Raw genomic sequence first — 19,966 nt, forward strand, 5'->3', positions numbered from 1 at the left:
CTACCGTTTAGGTCAGTGGTCTCAAACACGCGGCCCGCGGGCCAAATGTGGCCCGCAGGACACTAGTTTGAGGCCCCCCGCCTTGATATGAAAGTTTAATGTTAATGCGGCCCACGCAAGTTTGATACGGATGCTGTATGGTATCATGTACCCAGAAAAAAAAATTATTACGTTTGATTAATGTTCATGTTAAAGGTTAAATAACTGTTAATAGTTATCCTCCCTATCCGTGTGGAAGTGGTAAGTTTTTGGCTATTTAAGTTGAAAGGAAATAACTTGAAGGCTACCGTTTAGGTCGCTAGCTCTCTAGTTTGCGAGTTAGCATGTGTCTCAAGACCCTGCAGTTGCGCAATATGTTGTAAATAAAAAGAGTATAAATGTGACTATAGTCGTGTTTTGTCATGTCTACAGGGCTCTAATAATGCTTTGTTCATTTTAATCTGAAAAAAATCATTTGTCTACCCACCAACTATATGTGCTTTCTTAAGTTTTTATTATTTGCCGTTTTATTATTATTATATTTATTTATTACTGATTGATTGATTTTCTTTATTCTTGATTTGTTTATTTATTTTTCATCTTATTTTGTGCAGAAAAATAAAAATTAAGATATCTGAGAACAGTGGAATGTTTTATCAGAGCTTTTATTGTAGAAAATCGGAACCAAAGCACTGAAAAGTTTGTATATTTTTCATTTTTAAATTTTCTGTCATTTCATAAGTTTATTCTCGTAAAATTGGGACTTTTTTCCTCTTTAGACTAGAACTTTCTCTTAATATTTGGACTTTAATCTCGTAGCATTACATACAACTTGAATAATCTCGTTTTCTGAATATAACTCTATTCGTAGTTTTCTCATATTCAGACTTTTTGTTGTTGTTTTTTATGTTTTTTTAATATTTCAATGTATTCTGAGAAAATGATGACTTTCTCATTAAATACAATACCAATACCAATAATTATTGGCCCGATATCAGCATAAAAATGAGATATCTGTATCATTATTGAATGTATTTCAATGATGTACCACTGACAGGATGCGGTTAAGCTAATGAGGATTGTAGTGATGGTCTTGGTAGTCCATTCCAACTGTTCCGTTTCTGTGCAGGATTGTTTTTCGACGCCTGGCTTTCCTCAAGGATGTGTCAGCTCGGCTTTGGGACTTCACCCCCCCCCCTTTTGATGACATGTTTTTCTCTTTCATTTACCTCAGTGAGTCCTCCGAGGAAGAATTCTCAGCGGAAATGGACGAGGAGACTATCGGCCACAACAATGCAGTCAAGGTCCCCGCTGAATACGCCTTGAACACACAAACAGGTGACACAACATTGATCAACACAGCGGAAAAAAAACGCTTTTACATTGCATCATGGTCACAGGAGGCGATTTAGAGTAGTCACTAAACTAGGCTGAGGTTTCATGTTGGAGCCACTCTTTTCCCGAGGAAGTGACGTCCATTTCCTGTCTGTCCATTTGACATTTGACATTCTTTCCTGGCTTTGTTGGAGGGAAAAGGGCGTTACGTTATGAAGCACTTTTACTAAATGTATTTCACAGCTGAGAGATTAAACATTGACTTGCATGTTCTCGCTACGGTGCTACGGTCGCTACGGTCGCTACGATACGCAGCTGTGTTTGTTTGAGGGCATACATTTGCTTATCGCTTACTTCCTGTGTGCACAGGAAGATACTACAGTACCACGGTTTATGACTATGTACTGTTGTTAACTTGATTATGTTTCATTAAAATGCACAAGACGGAATTGGGGCTTTTTTAATCTCTTCTAAAGCAGGCCTACGGGGTCCATGGTTGAGTTTAGGTGTCTAAAGCACGGCCTGGGGGCCATTCGTAGCCTGCAAAATGGAAAAATTAGCGGTAATTTTATTAAAAGTCAGATGAGAAATAAAAACAAAACGACAAATACAGTTGTATCTTTTGGACAATCGGGTTACAGAAAAAGTTAAAATGTCAAGAAGAAAATTTACAAGAAGAATGTTCAAATATTTAGAAAATGTAAAAAAAAATATGAAGTCAAAAATATACAGCAAAAGGAGTCATATTGTAATGAGAAAAAAAGTCACAATAATAAAAAATTATGTAATTATGGGTGGCACGGCGGTCGAGTGGTTAGCGCGCAGACCTCACAGCTAGGAGACCAGGGTTCAATTCCACCTTCGGCTTTCTCCGGGTACTCCGGTTTCCTCCCACATTCCAAAAACATGCTAGGTTAATTAGCGACTCCAAATTGTCCATAGGTATGAATGTGAGTGTGAATGGTTGTTTGTCTATATGTGCCCTGTGATTGGCTGGCCACCAGTCCAGGGTGTACCCCGCCTCTCGCCCAAAGACAGCTGGGATAGGCTCCAGCACCCCCGCGACCCTCGTGAGGATAAGCGGTAGAAAATGAATGAATATTTATAGAGCCCTCTAGACATGAAATAACACCCCTACAGTCATCTTTCCATTCATATTACCCATTATAGTTGACTCTGTTGCTGTTTTTCCAGGTCTCACAGCTAGGAGACCCGGGTTCGATTCTCCGCTCGGCCATCTCTGTGTGGAGTTTGCATGTTCTCCCCGTGCATGCGTGGGTTTTCTCCGGGTACTCCGGTTTCCTCCCACATTCCAAAAACATGCTAGGTTAATTGGCGACTCCAATTCGTCGCAGGTTTGCTGGAGCCTATCCCAGCTGTCTTTGAGCAAGAGGCAGGGTACACCCTAAATGGGTTGCCAGCCAATCGCAGGGCAAATATAGACGGAAAGCCACACCCATACGGGGAGAACATGCAAACTCCACACAGAGATCCCAAACATCTTCTGACTCTGTGGCTAACATGCTAACGTGCTAATATGCTAGGACACCCGTGGTTTTACCATTTATAGACACGCAATACAGTCCCTATCACCTCCTGTTGAAAGAAGGGCAAAGCCTACCTTGTCACTGAAATAAAGTAGATAGATCATGCAGGAGTAAATGTAGTAGTATTTCATGTGATAAAAATACATTATTGTGTATGACAAAAAAAAATCATTGTGACATCATTGTATTCCCTTCTTCCATCATCACTGATGTGCCAAGATTAGACAGTATTTGTGAAAAGCGACTTTGTTTCTTGAGAAGAGCGTGAGATAACATCAAAACAAAGTTAACGTATTTTCCTCACTCTGAATTACGGGGTATTTCTGTACGTAACATATACATAAGGCGCACCGTATTAGAAAAGGCGCATGCTAAAACATGCGGGCTACAAAAAAAAACAGGCAACGGAAGCAAAACGGTGAGTTTAATTGAATTGGACTTTATTCTGCTATGTAACAATACACATCATCTGCTCCCACAAATCCAGGAGAACATGCAAACTCCACACAGAGATGGCCGAGGGTGGAATTGAACTCGGTTCTCCTAGCTGTGAGGTCTGCGCGCTAACCACTCGATCTCCGTGCAGCCGAGCACATTCATTCATTCATTCATTTTCTACCGCTTATCCTCACGAGGGTCGCGGGGGGTGCTAGCTGTCTTCAGTCGAGAGGCGGCGTACACCCTGGACTAGTCGCCAGCCGATCACAGGGCACATATAGACAAACAACCATTCACACTCACATTCATACCTATGGACAATTTGGAGTGGCTAATTAACCTAGCATGTTTTTGGAATGTGGGAGGAAACCGGAGTACCCGGAGAAAACCCACGCATGCACGGGGAGAACATGCAAACTCCACACAGAGATGGCCGAGGGTGGGGAAAGACAAAATAAGAAGCCACAAGGTTACCACTTCCACACAAAATAGGAGGCAAATGCATTCATTCATTTATCCATTTTCTGCCGCTTATCCTCATGAAGGTCGCGGGGGGGTGCTAGAGCCTATCCCAGCTGTCTTCGGTCAAGAGGCGGGGTACACCCTGGACTGGTGGCCAGCCAATCACAGGGCACATATAGACAAACAACCATTCACACTCACATTCATACCTATGGACAATTTGGAGTGGCTAATTAACCTAGCATGTTTTTGGAATGTGGGAGGAAACCCTGCAATGCACGGGACAGAACATGCAAACGTCACACAGAGATGGCCGAGGGTGGAATTGAACCCTTGTCTCCTAGCTGTGAGGTCTGCACGCTAACCATTTGCCCGCCGGCGTAGCTGACATATGTATGTAAAACGTGTACTGTATGTACTGTACATATTACATCATGTTCTCTTATTATTTATCGTTTATCATTGCCAGCGTACGTATTATGTCATGTGTCAGCAACAGTCAGTGAAGCGGAGCACTTAGCAAGATTTTGGAACTCATAAAATCGCATCGTCAATTTTTATAGTGTGGAAAATACGGTATTTAAGCGAGTGTGAAATACTATTTATTATGCCGCATCAGATAGTGACCCTTCTATCGTGTGTTAGCTTCAAGGTTCTAGCTTGGTGCTCATATCTCCTTCCGATGTCATCCAGTAAATACCCAGCGACCAGACTCCCTGTCGGTGAAAGCCACATCAGCGCCGCAGTCCAACCTGTGGACGTGCCAGCGCGACGGCGAAGTGAAGCTTCGCATCGAGGACTCCGGTCTTGCCGCCGAGACCCCTTTGACCATACATCAACTCTTTGCTTCGTCTGTGAAGAATTTTGGCACGTATACCGCTTTGAGCTGGAAGGAGGGCGAGCAGAAGAAGAGCCTGAACTACATGGAGTACTACAATACCTGCCGCACAGCAGCTAAGAGCTTCCTTAAGGTAATCATCTTGTTGACGAATATTGCTTAGTCATTGAGTCGGGTGGTTGAGATCTTGGCGAGGTTTTCCGGCTTAGTACTTGAGTACTGTGGATAATCTTTGAAATGTATCCCAACATTTTACTCCGCGGCGTATTTGGTTCTTACAATGAATCCTTTAGTAAATCCTGTTGGGCATTTCTTCACGAATGGCGTTTTAGCGTCTTGTTGATGTCATGTGACGGCAGTCAAGGCAATGCGGGAAACCCGGCAACGCAGCACGATGCAGTCATACCGAGCCACAAGCGTCACAGTACGCCATTGATGATTATTTGGAAACCCAACGCACACGCACACACAGATTTAGGGTCATGTGGAGTCTGATGAGACCGGAGTCTCATCTTCACTTGGGTCACTTTATCGGAACATGAAGCTCGGTTGGTTTGTGCTGAGCCATCCTGTTGTTGTTAGCCATTAACCATAACACAGGAGATCCCATCAAAATGTGCTAGCAAACAGCCAAAAAGGGAGGCTTTGTAAATAAAATCAAAATAAACAAAGAAGCATCCACGAGGTCCGCATGGCAACCACGCCCCTCCATCTTTATGATTCGGTTCATAAAGATCACCACATAGCAAAATTCTTCTACGATTGTGTATTGTTATACGCATGCCGGAGACACCCTACACCAGGGGTCTCAAACTCAATTTACTTGGGGGGCCACTGGAGCTAGGGTCTGGGTGAGACTGGGCCGCATCAGGTTTTCAAAAAAAAAAAAAACGCATTTATTAAAAACAGAAAAATGAATAAACTTTGCTTTGGTTTCGATTTTGTACAAGAAAAGCTCTGATAAAACATCCAACAATCCACTGTTCTCAAATATCTTACTTTTTATTTTTCTACACAAAATAAGATGAAAAATAAATAAACAAATCAAGAATAAAGAAAATCAATCAATCAGTAATAAATAAATATAATAATAATAATAAAAACTTAAGAAAGCACATATAGTTGGTGTGTAGACAAATGATTTTTTTAGATGAAAATGAACAAAGCATTATTAGAGCCCTGTAGACATGACAAAACACGACTATAGTCACATTTATACTCTTTTTATTTACAACATATTGCGCAACTGCAGGGTCTTGAGACACATGCTAACTCTCAAACTAGAGAGCTAGCGACCTAAACGGTAGCCTTCAAGTTATATCCTTTAAACTTAAATAGCCAAAAACGTACCACTTCCACACGGATAGGGAGGATAACTATTAACAGTTATTTAACCTTTAACATGAACATGAATCAAACGTAATAATATTTTCTGGGTACATGATACCATACAGCATCAATATCAAACTTGCGCGGGCCGCACTAACATTAAACTTTCATATCAAGGCGGGGGCCTCAAACTAGTGTCCTGCGGGCCACATTTGTCTCACCAAACAATTACTGACACCTAGTGACCAATGTAGGATACTACACTCACCATTCGTGTCGTCAACTGCCTTGTATTTTTGTTCATTTTTATGCTTGAAAATGCATAATGTAGAAAAAAAACATGTAAAATCTGCTTTTTGTTTACTAATAGGCTGTATATTAATATGTCTGTGAAACCGCCAAATGACCCAACAAGCCATAGAAGAAATGGGTATGCAGAAACTCCTCATTTCCTGTGGTTACTTGGTTCCAGACCCAACACAATTTTTTTACCATTATTAGAGCCCTCTAGACCAGAAATAACACCCCTATGGTCACATTTACACTCATATTTTGATAAGTGTATTCGGGAAATATGCATTTTTGGGGCATATCAGGCATAGTCAACCACGAAACAACATTAATTTATTAATTTTTTAATTTACGGCTGCATATATTATTTTAGGAGTGATGAGTGAAGACATAATATTTGACTGTGTAAGTAAACACTAAACAATAAGTGTACATCAAGTATGCATGCACACTCAGTTGTGTTTGTGTCTCTGCAGCTTGGATTACAACGTTTCCACGGCGTCGGTATCCTGGGTTTCAACTCTGTCGAGTGGTTCGTCGCTGACATTGGAGCCATTTTGGCAGGGTGAGTTCTATATTCATCGGTCAAACCAGTCAAGTGTTCCCTCGCTGATCAAATATGACTTAATAATGACACAAATAATGTGTTCAGAAACCAGTTGAACGACAAACTATCTCCTTTCATCATTCCAAGTATTATCGAGCATGGACGGAAACATAACAGGGAAATTTAGCCACACTTTGATGATTTGTTAATATCAGGAAAATAAAATTGGAATTTTGGGAAATTAGGTTGTGGGAAAAGTTCAGGGGCGTCTAAACTTTTTCCACCGAGGGCCACATACTGGGAAAAAAAAAAGAAGTTGCGTATACAGTATTTTAGTGCACCTCAGCTTTTTGAAAAAAAATATTAGTAGTATGAACTTTGGTCTTTCCTCACGTTTTTGCTGTCGTTTTCCAAATATTTCAAATTTCTTTTTAATGCATGATTTTTTTTCTCATAAGATTTAGACTTTATTGACATCATAGAATTTATTTTCCAAATAGTATTGTTTTTTCTAATACTACAACTTTAAAAAAAGTATTTTTTTCAAAGTTTATTAGAATAAAGTAAAAAAATATATATATTACGGGTATATAAAGTCATAAATACTAGAAGAAAAAGTTCAAGAAGAAAACTACATATGAAATTTAAAAAACAGCTGAAGTGAAAATACAGATGTAATTTATGAGAATAAACTCGTAATATTATGAGAAACAAAACAAAGAAAAATTGGAGGAAGTTGTAAAATGATGGGAATAAATTCTAAATATTACAGGGAAGTCATAATACTACTGTTAAAACTGGAAAGGGGAGCAAAAGAGAAGTTGAATACAAATACTGTAATATGCTTTTTTTTATATTTCAACTCTCTGCTACTAAAATTTTCATTTCATAGGTTTATTCTCGTAAAATTGGGACTTTTTTCTTCTTTAGAATAGAACTTTCTCTTAATATTTGGACTTTAATGTCATAGCATTACATATAACTTCAACAACCTCGTTTTCTGACTATGACAACTTTATTTGTAGTTTTCTCAAATTCCGACTTTTTGTTGTTGTTTTTTGATGTTTTTTTTAAATATTTCAATGTATTCTGAGAAAATGATGACTTTCTCATGAAATGCAATACCAATACCAATAATTATTGGCCCGATATCAGCAATATTATGAGAAACAAAACAAAGAAAAATTGGGGGAAGTTGTAAAATGATGGGAATAAATTCTTACAGGGAAGTCATAATATTAATGTTAAATATGGAAGGGGGAAGCAAAGAGAAGTTGATACAAATACTGTAATATGCTTTTTTTTAATATTTCAACTCACTGCTACTAAAATTTTCCGTCATTTCATAGGTTTATTCTCGTAAAATTGGGACTTTTTTCCTCTTTAGAATAGAACTTTCTTAATAGAACTAATAGAACTTTTTAAATATTTGGACTTTAATGTCATAGCATTACATATAACTTCAACAACCTCGTTTTCTGAATATGACAACTTGATTCGTAGTTTTCTCATATTCCGACTTTTTGTTGTTGGTTTTTTTTATGTTTTTTTGTTTTTTTGACAGGGAAGTCATATTACTGTTAAAAATGGAAGGGGGAAGCAAAGTGAAGTTGATACAAATACTGTAATATTTTTTTTTTTACTTATCTTACAAAGAGATGCAGATTTTTTCATGAAATAGAAAAACTTGTTATATATAAAATAAAATATATAAAATAAACATGACCCTTGCATCCTTTGGTTTGTCAGTACGTGACCATCAGTGGAAAGGATTGGACACCCCCGTCCAACTATTATGTGGCTCAACACGAGATAAGCTAAGAACAGGAAGCATTGATCGGACAAGTGCGGCTTTGTGAGCTGCTTACTGAACATTTTTTGGTTTTTATGTGCTTGGTAATTGCGCAACCTTTTAGGTAGGCCCGGGGGGGCAGAGTTTGGCTCTAAATCACGCAACACTTTGTGTCATAATTCCCTTGACATTTATAGATTTATAGTGACGCAACAACACTGCTTTGTTGAGTCGACGGTTGTTGCAAAAAAAAAACCAAAGTCCTGCTTAAGTAAATGTGTCCTAAATGCAACATTTTTTTTGCGTCGCAGTGGCTTTGCTGTGGGTATCTACACCACTAATTCTCCAGAGGCGTGCCAGTATGTGGCAGAGAACTGCAAGGCCAATGTTCTTGTAGTGGAGAACCACAAGCAGCTGCAGAAGATCCTTCAGGTGCGACACCAAAACACAAAATGTCTTAATATTAAACATAACAAGGGCACTCTCTGTATATATTTACATATTTAAACCAGCCATATTTTCACCCATTTTAGGTGCAAGACCAGCTGCCACACTTGAAAGCCATCATTCAGTACAAAGGTGCACTAAAAGAGAGAAGACCAAATCTTTACACTGTAAGTCAACATTGTTTAGTTCAGTGATTTTCAACCTTTTTTGAGCCACGCCACGTTTTTTTTTACATTGGAAATCTTGTGGCACACCACTAACCAAAAATGTTCCAAAATGTCACCACGACCTCACACGTGCATCAATAAGTCTATGGGAGGAACAAGGTAGGTGTTGCCACACGGACCAATATTACATTGCTATGCCAGTCTTTACACCACAGACACTCCACAGTAGCCATGTTTTTACATCAACACTTTTTCTCTTTCCCAATGACCTTTCGGGAAACAATGGTATCCATGGAAAGGAATATTCCAATCTCTTGTCTACATGCGCCGTGAAAATCAACCAGAATAGTCAATAGGGCATGCCCAGTAAAACGTAAACATCAACATCACGTGATACCGAGTTTTTCTTCCACTTGTTGGAATAACTCCGTATTGCCATTTTTTCATCTGTCCAGTCTTGAAATTTAGTTTGAATCAAAAACAAACTTTGCTTAGCAGTCCAATGCCGATTGCTGGCCTCCATTTTTAAAAGTGAAGAACGTCTGGATCTGCGTGTTACGTCATATCTGAGCATGCGCTGAAAGAACGCACCCGGGATCAATTTAAACAGGAAAAGATCAAATTCAATCTTGCTAATATTTTATAATTAAACTCAGGACATGTTTTATATAGATATATATTTTCTTTTTTAATAACACTGGACTTGTGAATGGCGTATAGAAGGGTTTAGATTCTGTTCCACAGATGGCGTTAATGTACACGAAAAGCTGCTTGCCAACCGCCAATAAACAACAGAAGAAGAAAAACACCACAAAGAAGAAGAACGCACCCTGACAACTTTCCGTTTGAGCGGGTACAAGATACCTCAATCGGATTGGTTAAAGGAATATTCCATCCCTGTTCAATTCTTTCCGTTTGAGCAAATAAACCAAAGTGAATTGGAATATTTGGGTCCATGTATACTATTGACATAATATTTGCAAATGATGATGAATAAATGTAAATTATAAAAAGTGATATTGGATAATTCCTCACGGCACACCTGACGGTTTCTCAAGGTACACTAGTGTGCCGCGGCACAGTGGTTGCAAATCACTGGTTCAGTTCTACTTGATATTCCATACACAAAAGCATGAGTACGTTCAACATTGTGTGTTGATGCAGTGGGCTGAGTTCATGAAGCTGGGATGCGACGAGCCTGACGGTCCGCTTGATGACATCATCTCCAGCCAGAAGCCCAATCAGTGCTGCACGCTCATCTACACCTCAGGGACCACCGGGCAGCCCAAAGGAGTCATGCTCAGCCACGACAACGTGAGTTCCGCATTGGCATTGAACGTCCCATGTGCCTGGCATGGATGCTTTTTAACGATGATACGCGTAGACCTCCAATGGAACTACCATTGCCTCAGCACACATGATGCCGGTCTCTTCTTTTCCCGCGTCGCTACCGCACTTAGGGAAATCATCCCCTGAGCCGGTGCTGTACCCCCTGCACCACGCAACGTTCCACGTTAGCACTAGCAGACCCGCACTACACTGCTGATGGCGATGTCACACTGCATGGCAAAAAAATCCAAACTATCCCTTTAACTTAAGTTGCATGGTGGACAAGTGGTTAGTGCAGAGACCAGAGTTCAATTCCATGCATGTTCTCCCCGTGCATGCATGGGTTTCCTCCCACATTCCAAAACTTTTTCCTCAAAATAAGTATGTATTTTATCATTTGTGCTAATAAGGGTAGAATATACAGCATACATGTACCATTGTTTAAAAATAGTTTGTCTTTTTGCCTCAGTGAAAAGATTTTTTTCATCTAGCGTTGAGATTTCACACTATGTTCAGCAGTCCTTGAACGCACCTGAGTGGAGGCAGCCCCGAAACAGATTCAATTAATTCCAACATAGCAGTATGGGAGATGTGTGTCAATAAATCGATGAACACACACGTCACAGCACACAAAAATGGTGCATTCAAGGGCCACTGAAGAAAGTGCAAAATCTCAATGCTTGACAAAAAATGTGAAAACTGTGGGCTTTTTTTTTTTACGGTACACGTATGCCGAATATGTTACCTACATGATGACCTTTGGATTATTACTAGGGCTGTCAAATGATTACAAATTTGAATCAGATTAATCACAGTGTTTTAATGAATTAATCGTGATTAATCACCACAGGCAACTATGTCTGAAAGATGCCCATTGTTACCTGTATTTAATTGAATAGAAAATACATGACAGGACAGTATTTGGATGTATTAACAGCTCCAAACGCTACATGGTGGTCGAGTGGTTAGCATGCAGGCCTCGCAGCTAGGACAGCCGAGTTCAATTCCACCCTCGGCCATCTCTGTGTGGAGTTTGCATGTTCTCCCCGTGCATGCGTGGGTTTTCTCCGGGTACTCCGGTTTCCTCCCACATTCCAAAAACATGCTAGGTTAATTGGCCACTCCAAATTGTCCATAGGTATGAATGTGAGTGTGAATGGTTGTTTGTCTATATGTGCCCTGTGATTGGCTAACGACCAGTCCAGGGTGCAAATTTTTCCATTTCTGCTGTTGTTTTGTTTTAATTTTACTTTATTTTTTTTAAACTTTCTTCCTGTAAATTTTTCTTCCTGTAATTATGCCTTTAGTTCTGTAATATTTTGATATATATATATTTATTTATAATGTTATTCTCCTGAAATGACTGTCTCTCTATATATATTTGTATATCATTTATATATATTTACATTATTATTATATTTTTTTATTTTTGAAAAAAATCTATTTTTTTGTTATATTGCCGTTTTTACACAAACACTAATGTATTCTTATTTTTATTTTTTTACCCTCAGATGACTTGGACTGCACTTTCCACCAGCCGCCACGTGAGCCTGACGGACGCCACGGAGTCCCAGGAAGTGGTGGTCAGCTACCTCCCGCTAAGCCACATCGCAGCTCAGATGGTGGACATCTGGATCAACATGAGGGTCGGTGGGGTCACGCACTTTGCCGACCCGGACGCACTAAAGGTGAGTTCCCCAGCCTACGAAGCCTATGGCGGCTGTCATGTGCGTCTTAGTGTGGAATCAGCTGTGAAAACAAACCATTCATTTCACGTAGAAAATGAAAGTTCTATCCTCGTGTGCCTTGAACACACCATGCTTGTTTCTGTGCAAACACTATTCTCTTTCAACAAGTTCATGTGTGTCATATCAGGGCTCTCTAGTGGACACCCTGAAGGAGGTGCGGCCCACGGCCTTCTTGGGCGTGCCACGCGTCTGGGAGAAGATGCAAGAGAAGATGAAGTCTGTCGGAGCCAAGTCCTCCGCTGTGCGGCGGAAAGTCGCCGCATGGGCCAAAGATGTGGGTCTGCAGACCAATCTGAGCAAGATGAATCAGTACGTGCTAATTTTTTAATATCAGTGCTTCATTTTTTTTAAGCTTTGATATGTGATCTGCACCTTCTGAGAATGGTTGAATGCAACCATTCTCACTCACATTCATACCTATGGACAATTTGGAGTCGCTAATTAACCTAGCATGTTTTTGGAATGTGGGAGGAAACCGGAGTACCCGGAGAAAACCCACACATGCACGGGGAGAACATGCAAACTCCACACAGAGATGGCCGAGTGTGGGGAAAGACAAAATAAGAAGCCAAAAAGTTACCACTTCCACACAAAATAGGAGGAGAACTCATTCATTCATTCATTTTCTACCGCTTATACTCAAGAGGGTCGCGGGGGTGCTGGAGCCTATCCCAGCTGTCTTTGGGCGAGAGGCGGGGTACACCCTGGACTGGTGGCCAGCCAATCCCAGGGCACATATAGACAAACAACCATTCACACTCACATTCATACCTATGGACAATTTGGAGTGGCTAATTAACCTAGCATGTTTTTGGAATGTGGGAGGAAACCGGAGTACCCGGAGAAACTCCACACAGAGATGGCCGAGGGTGGAATTGAACCCTGGTCTCCTAGCTGTTAGATCTGCGCGCTAACCACTTTTTGTCCTTATTAAGAGAGCTGGAGCCTATTATAGTTGACTTTGGGTCAGTACGTGCTAATTTTTAATATCAGCGCTTCATTTTTTTTTTTTAAAGCTTTGATGTGTGACGTGTTGTCTGCACCTTCTTGGTCTTCAGAAGCAGTGCAGCAGATCACACGCCGCTGAGCTACCAAATAGCAAAGAAGCTAGTCTTCAAGAAGGTGCGCAAGGCTCTGGGTCTGGACCGCTGCCACAGGTGCTACACCGGCGCCGCCCCCATTACCAGAGACACTCTGGAGTTCTTCCTCAGCCTGGACATTAAACTGTACGAGCTGTACGGCATGAGCGAGAGCACCGGGCCTCACACCGTCTCCATCCCAGATGCTTTTTGGCTCACCAGGTACTTGCTTGGTTCCTCGTGTTCCTGTCGTCGGAATCATTCCCGAGTTAAATGTGGTGGTGGTTTGTCTTGCAGCTGCGGCAAGGAGCTCCCGGGATGCAAGACGAAGCTGCACAACACGGACAAAGACGGGATCGGCGAAATCTGCTTCTGGGGTCGCCACATCTTCATGGGTTACCTCAACATGATGGACAAGACAGAGGAAGCTCTCGACGCGGAGGGATGGCTGCACTCTGGCGACCTCGGCAAACGTGACCAGAATGGATTCCTCTTCATCACCGGGAGAATTAAAGGTACGTTTGCGATTCAGAAGGTAGCTTGCGTCGTTGTTTGTGTTACCATGGAAGAATTAGCCGTGAGAAGACCACTAAACATCTCAGGTGTGACATTGAGCATCGCTATTTATAATGCAATGCAATTCTAGCCTATAACGAGTGGTTAGCACGCAGACCTCACAGCTAGGAGACCAGGGTTCAATTCCACCCTCGGTCATCTCTTGTGTGGAGTTTTCTCCGGGTACTCCGGTTTCCTCCCACATTCCAAAAACATGCTAGGTTAATTAGCCACTCCAAATTGTCCATAGGTATGAATGTGAGTGTGAATGGTTGTTTGTCTATATGTGCCCTGTGATTGGCTGGCCACCAGTCCGGGGTGTACCCCCCTCTCTTACCCGAAGACAGCTGGGATAGGCTCCAGCACCCCCGCGACCCTCGTGAGGATAAGCGGTAGAAAATGGATGAATGAATGAATGAGTTCTCCTCCTATTTTGTGTGGAAGTGGTAACTTTTTGGCTTCTTATTTGGTCTTTTCCCACCCTCGGCCATCTCTGTGTGGAGTTTGCATGTTCTCCCCGTGCATGTGTGGGTTTTCTCCGGGTACTCCGGTTTCCTCCCACATTCCAAAAACATGCTAGGTTAATTAGCGACTCCAAATTGTCCATAGGTATGAATGTGAGTGTGAATGGTTGTTTGTCTATATGTGCCCTGTGATTGGCTGGCCACCAGTCCAGGGTGTACCCCGCCTCTCGCACGAAGACAGCCGGGATAGGCTCCAGCACCCCCGCGAACCTCATGAGGAAAAAGCGGTAGAAAATGAATGAATGAATGAATGAACTATAATAAACATCCTGTTGATATGTATTGTATATAAAGTCGATAACAAGTATATATTTTTTTACATTTCAGAGTTGATCATCACCGCGGGAGGAGAGAACATCCCTCCCGTCCCCATCGAGGATGCGATCAAGGAAGCTTTGCCGCTGATAAGCAACGCCATGCTGATAGGAGACAAGAAGAAGTTTCTATCCATGCTGCTCACCGTGAAGGTATGAACAAACATGAACACGCTATATAAACTTTGCTTAGAAAGTCATCAGATACAATCTGATGACAGATAGAACATCTCCCGAGATAAGATGTTTGTATCAGAGAAGCAAAGCACAGTCATGAGCTCGCACTGCCATCTGGTGGTTGATTGGTAACATTACAAGACCCCATGAGAGCCAAGAAGAAGCCATTCTTACATTTTCTATACTCATTCATTCATTCATTCATTTTCTACCGCTTATCCTCACGAGGGTCGCGGGGGTGCTGGAGCCTATCCCAGCTGTCTTCAGGTGAGAGGCGAGGTACACCCTGGACTGGTGGCCAGCCAATCACAGGACACATATAGACAAACAACCATTCACACTCACATTCATACCTATGGACAATTTGGAGTCGCTAATTAACCTAGCATGTTTTTGGAATGTGGGAGGAAACCGGAGTAACCGGAGAAAACCCACGCATGCACGGGGAGAACATGTAAACTGGTGGAGGGTGATGAGGGATGGCCGAGGGTGGAATTGAACCCTGTTCTCCTAGCTGTGAGGTGTGCGCGCTAACCACTAGACCGCCGTACCGCCCATTTTCTATACTGTTTGTCCTTATTTCATGACTGATTTAAAACTTTTAATTCTTTTTATTCCAGCTAAAAACATAATGAAAAGCTTGCCCAAAGCCTGCTGGGATAGGCTCCAGCATACCCCCCCTGTGAAACCTCGTGAAGACAGTCACCAAATAGAATTTAAAGTCCTGATTTCCTCTCCAGTGCCAAGTGAACGCTGAGACAGCCGCCCCGCTGGACGATCTCACCCCAGAGGCCGTGGAGATCTGCAAGAAACTGGGCAGTCAGGCCACGCGGGTCTCTGACATCGCGGGCGGCCGCGATCGCGCCATCAACGCCGCCATCCAGGAAGGGATCAACCGCGTGAACGAGAAAGCTACCTCCAACGCTCAGCGCATCCAGAAGTGGCTTATTCTGGAGGAAGACTTTTCCATCGCTGGGGGGGAGCTGGGTGAGTACATCGATATTAGGGATATCCTGATACCACTTTATATGCCTCATATTAATAATTAGTGGTGGGCAGTCTTTTTTGTTACCATAATCCAGTGGATGTGGGGGGAAATTTGATAATTTTTTTCTTTTTATATGAGGAAATGGTTTTAAAAAAACTATATATATATATATATATTAGGGGTGTCACAAACAAATATACATAATACATGAAAATGTGGCTGCACGGTATTCAAGTGGTTAGTACGCAGGCCTCACAGCTAGGAGACCCGCGTTCAATTCCACCCTCGGCCATCTCTGTGTGGAGTTTGCATGTTCTCCCCGTGCATGCGTGGGTTTTCTCCGGGTACTCCGGTTTCCTCCCACATTCCAAAAACATGCTAGGTTAATTAGCCACTCCAAATTGTCCATAGGTATGAATGTGAGTGTGAATGGTTGTTTGACTATATGTGCCCTGTGATTGGCTGGCGACTACTACATTGCACTCTGTGTGTATGATACCGGCCCCGCCTCCACCCACCCAGTATGACTGACAAAAAGGGCTCACTCTGTTCCGTGCCGTTGTTCTATGGGACAAAACACACCAGGGTTCTGAGACCAATGCATAGCCTGATCTCTCTTCCTACCTATTTGGAGAATTCTAATTATGAGTACCAATCAACTATCGGACATCCGTAGTTCTGTTTTTTGTCTGATATCCAATCATGTCAATTAGCCAGTATCACACATAATAACACATAATCCCTATTAACCACTGCGAACATGCGTGTTTCGTATGTGTCAGGTTTGGGCAAAGTGTTCATTTTTTGGCATTTCCCACTTATCCCATACGACGCACGTTCAAATACTTCATATGTCATCCACATGTGACTCAAGTGTTGTACCGTTCCAGGTCCCACCATGAAGCTGAAACGGCCAGCGGTAGCAGAAAAGTACAAAGTGCAGATTGACAACTTTTACAAAGAAGTCACATCTCCAACCACCCCCGACAACCCGCTGCCTCCAAAGTAAAAAAAAAAAAAAAGCTTGCACGCCTTTTCTTCTTTGTTTCATCCTCATCATCGCCTTACTTGTTTGTTTGTTTTTTTTTGCTTGTTCCGTCTTGGTTTACATTTACGCATAAGAGTTTGTAAATGAGCTTTATCATTTTCTGAAGATGTTTTGAATAAGCTGAAATCTATTTATTTGTGTTACATCCATAAAGTAGCAGTGACTGTTTGGTATCATTCTTCTTCTTATTATTATTATTATTGCACTGTAATACTTGAGAAAATAAAACAGAATCCAAAATGTAATTTATGGAATGTGTGAACGAGGTTTTGAATTTATTTCCAGTGAAATGCAAGCATCGTCTACATCACTTCTGTTGCCTTAGCAGGCCTGGATTTACTTGCCCATAGTCACATGTAAATAAATTAATCCTGTAAGATGTCATCTAAGCCATATATGTGAAGCTTTTTGGCTAATATCTCTGTGCTGGATTACTCCCTGTGCACACCAGCTGCAACCTCTTAACGCTTGTGTGTGTGTGCAAACTTATACAAAACTGTATTTATGTTATTTCAAATGTTAGATTTTCAGTAGTATGGTAAATATATAATGTTTTGAGCTTGCTTTACTATTATGCGACTTGCTGAGATGAATGCTGTCCTACTTGAAATCAGATGTTGGAATCCAAAGAGCTGTAATGTGTAGATGAAGGTTTAAAAGGAGAATATTGTTGGCATTTGTAGCACTCTTTTGATTGTTAATGGTGGATTTTTTTTTTTTTTTGGCAGGGTCAGTGTGGTGTCATTTCTCATATGATTCTGTATATTAAATGTCACTCTTTGGGGTGTGTGATGGTTTTTTTTTTCTTCCTGTTATGTCACATAAGGATGTTTATGTGCCAGCGAAATTTCACTTCCATCTCTCTTTAATCTTTAATGAAGGAGTGTGCTACTAAAGTGCAATTCAACCTGAAGCGTTAAGCTGTGAAGTTAAATTGGATTCACTGTTAGCACACAACTCAGCTCTCTACAATATCGATGACCAGATATGTAATAAAAATTCAACGCCCGCATGTGTTTTTGTCTTATTTACGCATTTGCAGAACAACTGGTAGCTGAGGCTTATTCTTTCCTGCAGTTTTTACCATTCAAAAACCTTAAACTGTATTATGGAAAGCAGGAAGTGAACAAATGTAACAGTTACTGATTGTAAAAGTACCAGATGGAGGGGTAGGATTTAATAAGCTTTGCTTCTTCCCACTCCTTTTGGACATGTAGAACTGGGAACTGATTTGACAAAATAAAAAAAAAACCTTAAACTATATTAGGAAAGCAGGAAGTGAACAAATGTAACAGTTAGTGATTGTAAAAGTACCAGATGGAGGGGTAGGATTTAATAAGCTTTGCTTCTTCCTACTCCTTTTGGACATGTGGAACTGTCAACTGATTATGTGATGCATTCAATTGTAATCTGATGCATGTTCAAATGAAATATTACCATAACCAATGTCACAATATGTCTTAAATTCCAGCCAAACCAACAAAATTTACAGAAATAAAAAACATGTTCTCATGGGTCAGCTCTTTATTTGACAAGAGCCAATCACAACTACAATAAAACGAGCTTGTCAACCTCAATATACTCAATATAACAGTCTTATTCAGTTAACTCATCACACAGCAACTAACACTTAAACACTATACCTCAGAAATCTAAAAACATGTATCAATATGAGTTTTATATTAAATTTTTTTATAGTGTTTATAGTGTTTTGAAGTGTGAAAAACACTTCCTTGGAGAGCACAGAAAATGCAGCCAAAATGCTGCTTCTGTCCACCAGAGGGAGCTGGCGGGCCCAAAACAAAAAGAGGGAAGCTGACATTGGGTTGATTCAGATGGAATGCCTTGTGGGAAAACTTAAAAATGTTTTTTTTTTTTACAGTCAGTATCCCTTTCAACACTACACCTGAAGCCATGTACAATGTAGCTACTACTTCTCCACACTTAAAAAACGAAAAATATTAAATATAAATATGAAAACACAATTAATTGGTTCATTAATTCTATAGTAACTCCAGGTCAAAATGTGTAATTTTTTGTATGGTCACATTTTGATAAAGTTTCACATCCAAAACAAAAAGAGGGAAGCTGACGTCATTGCAGCACTGAATGGGTTGATTCAGATGGAATGCCTTGTGGGAAAACTTAAAAATGTTTTTTTTTTTTTTACAGTCAGTATCCCTTTCAACACTACACCTGAAGCCATGTACAATGTAGCTACTACTTCTCCACACTTAAAAAACAAAAAATATTAAATATAAATATGAAAACACAATTAATTGGTTCATTAATTCTATAGTAACTCCAGGTCAAAATGTGTAATTTTTTGTATGGTCACATTTTGATAAAAAGTTTCACATGCACATTGATAAATAGATAAGTAATCATCCTACATATCTATAATTTCACATTGATGTTCCGTATGAATGGTTTGAATTTGCCCAGACTGCCTGCAATGATACTAAGTGACGTCATTAAACACAGTGTTACTCACCTTATTCACAGGTAGGTGTAAAGTTACGAGGGGACAGGGCTGCTGTTGACTCGTTTGTTGATAAACCTGGTAAAAGTTAGAGGGGACATTGATTTAATAACACATGCTCAATATTTACCCGTGTTGATGAAATATTGGTTAAAAAGGAGCGACGTGTAGGCTAACACAACATGCTAACACTCTAACCAGCTTCTTTAATTGACATGAAGCTAACAGGTTCATTTCACAACACCGGCAAGGCTATAAACAACACAGGTCACACACATTTTGACACCATTGTCGTTTTGCCTTTCTTCTATTACCTTTTTCGTTTTTTGACTCCCGGACTAATTTTTACGAAGCACTAACAGAAAAGTTTAATTCGAGTGAGACTAGAAACTGACAGGCAACAAGCACTTTGAAGGTAGTAGTGGACTAAACCATTTCATGAAGCGGGGGTGGTGAGTCAATTAAGCTTAAGTTTGATCTATGTGAATATTTTAACTGTCACTGCCCACTAAAAGAGGTTGTTGTACGCGTATTCTAGCTATATTTAAAA

The 19,966-nt window shown here is 40.7% G+C and overlaps 1 protein-coding gene and 1 long non-coding RNA gene across 3 annotated transcripts in view; one reads left to right on the forward strand and one right to left on the reverse strand.

Moving 5' to 3' along the window:
• The window catches only part of acsbg2 (acyl-CoA synthetase bubblegum family member 2), a 29,657-nt gene extending 11,335 nt beyond the window's left edge, over nucleotides 1-18,322 (forward strand). For both annotated transcript variants that reach the window (XM_058072906.2, XM_058072905.2), the window contains exons 3-15: nucleotides 1,214-1,317; nucleotides 4,455-4,732; nucleotides 6,696-6,784; nucleotides 8,870-8,990; nucleotides 9,092-9,172; nucleotides 10,337-10,486; nucleotides 12,013-12,189; nucleotides 12,377-12,558; nucleotides 13,308-13,550; nucleotides 13,626-13,843; nucleotides 14,735-14,874; nucleotides 15,639-15,885; nucleotides 16,777-18,322. In XM_058072906.2, coding sequence (XP_057928889.2) covers nucleotides 1,214-1,317; nucleotides 4,455-4,732; nucleotides 6,696-6,784; nucleotides 8,870-8,990; nucleotides 9,092-9,172; nucleotides 10,337-10,486; nucleotides 12,013-12,189; nucleotides 12,377-12,558; nucleotides 13,308-13,550; nucleotides 13,626-13,843; nucleotides 14,735-14,874; nucleotides 15,639-15,885; nucleotides 16,777-16,895 — 2,149 coding nt within the window. In that variant the 3' untranslated portion in view covers nucleotides 16,896-18,322. The remainder of the gene's footprint in view (nucleotides 1-1,213; nucleotides 1,318-4,454; nucleotides 4,733-6,695; nucleotides 6,785-8,869; nucleotides 8,991-9,091; nucleotides 9,173-10,336; nucleotides 10,487-12,012; nucleotides 12,190-12,376; nucleotides 12,559-13,307; nucleotides 13,551-13,625; nucleotides 13,844-14,734; nucleotides 14,875-15,638; nucleotides 15,886-16,776) is intronic.
• On the reverse strand, nucleotides 54-19,838 carry LOC131129384 (uncharacterized). The gene is made up of 3 exons (XR_009129834.2): nucleotides 19,731-19,838; nucleotides 19,429-19,494; nucleotides 54-1,300 (listed from the first exon to the last, which is right to left on the reverse strand). It is a non-coding gene; the product is annotated as an uncharacterized LOC131129384 (long non-coding RNA).
• Nucleotides 19,839-19,966: the final 128 nt, after the last annotated feature.

Source organism: Doryrhamphus excisus, linkage group LG4 (genome assembly GCF_037039965.1).
Source record: "Doryrhamphus excisus strain RoL-2023G ecotype Guam linkage group LG4, RoL_Dexc_Guam_v1.1, whole genome shotgun sequence".
Lineage (NCBI taxonomy): Eukaryota > Metazoa > Chordata > Actinopteri > Syngnathiformes > Syngnathidae > Doryrhamphus > Doryrhamphus excisus.